The sequence below is a fragment of the Vollenhovia emeryi genome, unplaced genomic scaffold (genome assembly GCF_000949405.1).
Source record: "Vollenhovia emeryi isolate VEMERY1.0 unplaced genomic scaffold, V.emery_V1.0 DF939158.1, whole genome shotgun sequence".
Lineage (NCBI taxonomy): Eukaryota > Metazoa > Arthropoda > Insecta > Hymenoptera > Formicidae > Vollenhovia > Vollenhovia emeryi.
Window position 1 is genome coordinate 75,072 of NW_011967208.1, and position 5,249 is coordinate 80,320.

The 5,249-nt window shown below is 44.5% G+C and overlaps 1 protein-coding gene across 1 annotated transcript in view; it reads right to left on the bottom strand.

Annotated features, from left to right (window-relative positions):
* The window catches only part of LOC105564898, a 27,760-nt gene extending 27,079 nt beyond the window's left edge, over positions 1–681 (bottom strand). Inside the window, exon 1 of the mRNA XM_012017660.1 lies at positions 91–681. Coding sequence (XP_011873050.1) covers positions 91–205 — 115 coding nt within the window. The 5' untranslated portion in view covers positions 206–681. The remainder of the gene's footprint in view (positions 1–90) is intronic.
* Between the last annotated feature and the right edge of the window lie 4,568 nt (positions 682–5,249).

A 5,249-nucleotide genomic window follows, 5' to 3' on the forward strand; every position in this document is an offset into this window, starting at 1 on the left:
ATCCGTTCTACCTTCTCAAAAATTTGGTCGGATATGGAAAGACTCACTCTGTATAAATTTTGTCGGTTTACGAGATGTTACTCAACTTACATAAAAATCGTCCACTTAACATTGGTGGCATGCGGCTCGGCCGAGAAGAATTACTGCACGAGGAATTGTTGATCTCGCCACGGCAAACGAGGGGAGAATCCCATAGCCCGCCCATGGTTGGCACTGCCAAGTAGGAAATGCGAAACTATTGCGTTCCACCTACGAGTAACTGGATCTCTCGTTCCCGAGTGGAAGAAGGCAACGGTACAGGAATGTGCCCCCTGCGCCAGGTCGCTGTAAAACGCTTCGCAACACGCGCAGGTCCTTTGTCGTGGTAGCAACACGTGGACGAGGAACGAGCGATGTCTGCGCGGCCAGTCGAGCACGTACCGCGTTCACTGCGTATACGCCCCGATATTTCCTTAACGCGCCACGCACACGCGTGCACGAAAGGGCCCCTACACCCTTGCGCCCCGTCGTCAATCGGCATGCACGCGACTCGCGTACCGATCGCAACGAGACGCTTTGTTTGATGCGGCTCGTGTTACAACGTTATCCGCCACGATAACACCGCGGCACGATAATCGAAGCAGCGCGTTCTAATCGCGAAGGTGATCTTCGGTGCTCGACAGGGTGATTCGCGCGGAGAGTGCGATTATTTTCAACGATCACGACCGGCGCTTTAACGACGTCGTGAAATGAAATTATTAAGATACAACGGTCCGCCGCGCCGGGTGTCCACCGCGAGCGTCTGCTCGCCCCGTCGGGCTGTTCGCCGTCATGTAACTTTAATAAGCTCGTGTGTAATTTTACCGCGACACGTGTGTCTCTCACGGTGCCGAAAATGTAAGTACGCTACCTAGATCGCTGCAACGTGTCGCCCTGGCGCTACTCTCTGTCCCTTAACAAAGAAAGGCTAATATTATGGAGATGAAACTGTATGTATGTGCATAAATTTGTCATAAATTCCCCGGCCGCGTCCTAAGATCTCTTGTCGAGATACAAAGCCGCGCGTCGCGTCGCGTCGCAACGCGCGTCGCGCCGCGCAGCGTCCGCCGATTATAAATGGCTACGAGAACGATGACTTGTTCGGTCACCGTGTCACCAGATACCAGCGCGGAAATTCCCGCGCGAGAAATCGGCCCCATCTATTCTGCCACGTCGTTTTCTGCACGTCCCGCGCGAACCCTTTCCACGAAACGTTTTCGCCGACGAGGGCTCGCAATCGGCAAATGGAAACGTTGTCGCTCCGACGGCGACGCGACGCAACGTGATCAAAGTGAATGGCCGGGAATCAATCGGAATTTGACAGAGTGACAAACGCAGTCGACGGCGATCGACGTCCGGTCGAAACGTTCACCGACCTTCCACGTTTGCACCACCTGCTCGAGAGCGAAGTCATCACCGCCGGCGCAACAATTCGCCCCGTTCGACGTAACGAGAAACGAGAGCTCTCTCTCTCTCTCTCTCCCTCTCTCACGCACACATTCTGCCACGCGTTTCGCGGCATTCGTTGTTCATTCACGAGACTTATAATTAGCAGTTAAGATAATAGACGTCTTTACGTGCGTGCGTAGAAAATTCCTTAGATAAGGCGCGCCCTTTGAGAAACTCGACAGGCTGTTCTCCCAAGCGGAAGCGATAGACACGCATATTTATGCGACATTACGTCGATGTTGGAATCGCAGTTATACTGCAGCAATAACAGCGAGAGTGCGCACAAATATCTAATATCATCGCGATACGTTACATTAATTATACGCTAAGTTTATTCTAATTGTTTTCCCAGCGCTCGCAGATGTGATTTCACTCCGCGAGTCTTCGTGTAACAAGAAACAAAGCGCTAGGTATTATTAGGACACCGAGTCAATACCGTCTCCGCCGTTTTCCGAGCCTAATTACCGCCTCTCGCTCGCGCTGCGCGAATGATGGTCTTTCTCGCAGCCTCACGCGAAATACCAACCGGGCGAAAAGCAGGGTTGGGAAAGTTACTTTATAAAAGTACCTCGTTATAGTTTTTTGTTAAAATGTAATTAGTTACAGTTACAAGTTGCCAATTCCGAAAAGTAACGCGTTACAGTTACAGTTACTCAAAAAGTGACGAATCGTTACTTTGCAGTTACTTTCTTGCAAAGAAAATAAAAATATCAAATCTGCATTTGAATTGTAAAGCGTCGATAAAGGCGTTTACGCGCAAATGCAAGGCCTAATGCGATCTGTAGAGATTTAAAATATGTACAGGGTGAGTTTGTAAAGGTTGTCCCAACCTTTTATCGTAAGAGGTGAATTACCGACCGCAACTGTAGCCAACTCGGACAAAAATGGAGAAAATCTCGTTCTACATGTCTCAGTCATGCAATATCTAATTACATTCCTCGAGAAATAATTAGATATTACATGATTGAGACATGTAGAACGAGATTTTATCAATTTTTCCCGAGTTGGGAGCTACGGTTGCGGTCGGTAATTCACCTCTTATGGTAAAAGGTTGGGACAGCCTTTATGACTCACCCTGTATAAAGTAACCACTAATGTAACTATATTAAATTGGTTACTAGTTATCGAAAAAATGTAACTGAGGTAAGTCACAGTCACAGGTGGAGGAAAAATAACGAAGTTAAGTTAGAGTTGTCAAAGAAAAGTAAACTTTAACTGCAACTTCGTTACAAGTAACGAGTTACTTTCCAACCCCGGCGAAAAGTGATACACGCTCGTGTCGGTATGGCAATTATTTTTTCGTATATAAAATATTTTTTATGCAATTTAAATGTACCGATGTGTGATGGATGAATTTTCTAAAAACGACATTTCCTATCGGATACCGTACCTGCGAATTCACTGCGAATCGATATATCATGCGTGACGCTTTAACGATTACGACATTTTGCCCAACTAACGGCGCAAACCGTGCTTTCTGAAATGGAGATCGACGCACGTCCCATTTTACAAATTCATATAACATTATTGCGGACGCGGGCATAGCGAATATACCCGTATCTGTTTTCCTTCTCCTCATGACGTATCTGCTAATCTTCGGACTTTCGTAAGTTTTCTACTTTCGGAATAATAAAAAAAGTGGGATTTCCCGCGCGGTCGTCTCGGGGCGTTCCCCGTCCGTATTAATTTTGCGCGGGGTAATGCAAAAAAGAAGCAATGAATAAATTTGAATAAGCAAAACTTTCGCTGCGTGAGAATATTAGAACGCACGCAGCACTTCCTTTGCATAATCATCTTTAACCGCGAGGACTGTAACGCACAGTGGCGCGCGGGCCGTACCTCGTATCCTCGCAAATAGTGTTAATGTACAAAGTTGCCGCTTGAAAAAAAAGAGGGGGGAGGGGGAGAAGAAAAAAACGCGTGTAATGCTTCACAAGCTGTGACATGGTCAAAAAGTTACGTTTAACTTGAGTTTCTGGAGCGGGACTCGTAAACACTGGGCGAAAAAAAGGACCTCGCTCATTGCCGGGCCGTTATACGCGGAACTTTTCCTCGCATTCGATGATAATTCATGAGAAAGTTTAATCCTTTCGCTCGCAGCGTCCCCCCCGGCCGCGCACAGACTTTTTCGTCGTCTGGAATATGCAAATTTTAGACTCTGTGCTATCGCGTCACTTCACCCACATATTTCCGGATATAAATTACTTGGCGTCCGCGATTTTTAAGTGGAACGACGGAAAGGGAGAAACAGGCGGGCGGTTGCGACATTTTTTGTGGCACGGCAACTAATTGCGCTCATTAATATTTCTCCTCTCGGTCCGACTCGGTCCTCCGTAAAGCTCCGGGCCACGGCTTCGCGGTGCTCACTTGCGGGTAACGAACGTAGTCACGCTTCATTTAGGCGACGCGGCCTCTCAAAGTAGCGATAACTTTCTTTTACGATTATTCGAGGCTGGGAAATGTGATATGCGAGCGATCGTAATTCAAGCTGCGCAAAGCTGCACTTAGGCGCGGAAAGTGCTCGAGCCTCTCGAGACGAGGGGCGACGCGTCTTTGGCGATGCGCTTTTATCGTGCAATATATTTCGTTCGTATCGCATGACGTCCCGATATCAGCTCGGATACCAGATTCGAATATGGATTAGCTCGCGCGCTAATTTATCAGCAAAATCGACGCGCGCTGTACACGATGACGTGCGACGCGCTGTGTTATTTCGATAAATGCAAAATATTGGATGCCCCTTGTTGCAAAATATCTCCGTCCTCCTTGAATTTAATTTAATGATCGAATTACACAATTGATTATCCATTAAAATACGAAAGCTATGCTCGCCACGACAGCTTCTTGCGGAATCGTAGAATTTCGCATAGTTTAAAAATCTTTCGTCCGGAATAACGAAAGGTTAATAACCTGATGATGAGTAGTGACCTTTTATTAAAATAGTTTTATAATATCAGATTTGCGTGCGTGCTTGATGACTGCTAATATGCACTCATTAATATATATGTAAGCTAAATGAGTCTCGTGATAATTGCGCTTTATAAGCTCCAATTCCTCCCCTGTTCAAAGTTATATCCGTATTATGTGAAGTATTTTAATCCTTGAGAATATGAGATGAGGATTAATATTAGAGATATTAATAATCATATCCGCGTAATGAAAAAGAAAGGGAAGGAGAACGTAGTTTTCTCTGAGATAGTTAATTTATCGATCGTTGTGTTTTTACAACTATTTTTGTACGAGAGAACTTCCTGTAATTTGTGGCATTAAAAAAGATACTGGCTAATAATAATAATCTAAATAGATAGCTGACGCACGAGTTATTGTTAAATATTAAAAATTGCGATTGTTATAACTTTTATATGGAAAAATTGGTTTGCTTCGTACAAGAAGGTAGACGAATTTCATTTGTTAATTAAGTACCTGTCAGTAAAACTGGCAGGATCCACTTTAGATCTTTTTTAGATACTTTACCCTATCGCCGGCTACATTTTTGGAAAAGAGTTCTTTTTATTTTATTGTGATCTAAAAGTTTTGATTAGGACGCGAGTTGCAACAGTTTGAAACAGAAAAGCACTAAGGTTTACGTGGGTCAAAGAATGCCCACAAAACATTTTGATATGCAGTGTGTATACAATGTACACTGATAAAAATGAATGCGAATTTACAAAGGAATTTTACTTATTTCTTGGTAAATTTGCCTAAATTTTCATGAGTTTTTACATAAAATTTGTATTTTTCCCTTTGGTTTCATTAAACATACAGGAATATTATGCAAAATT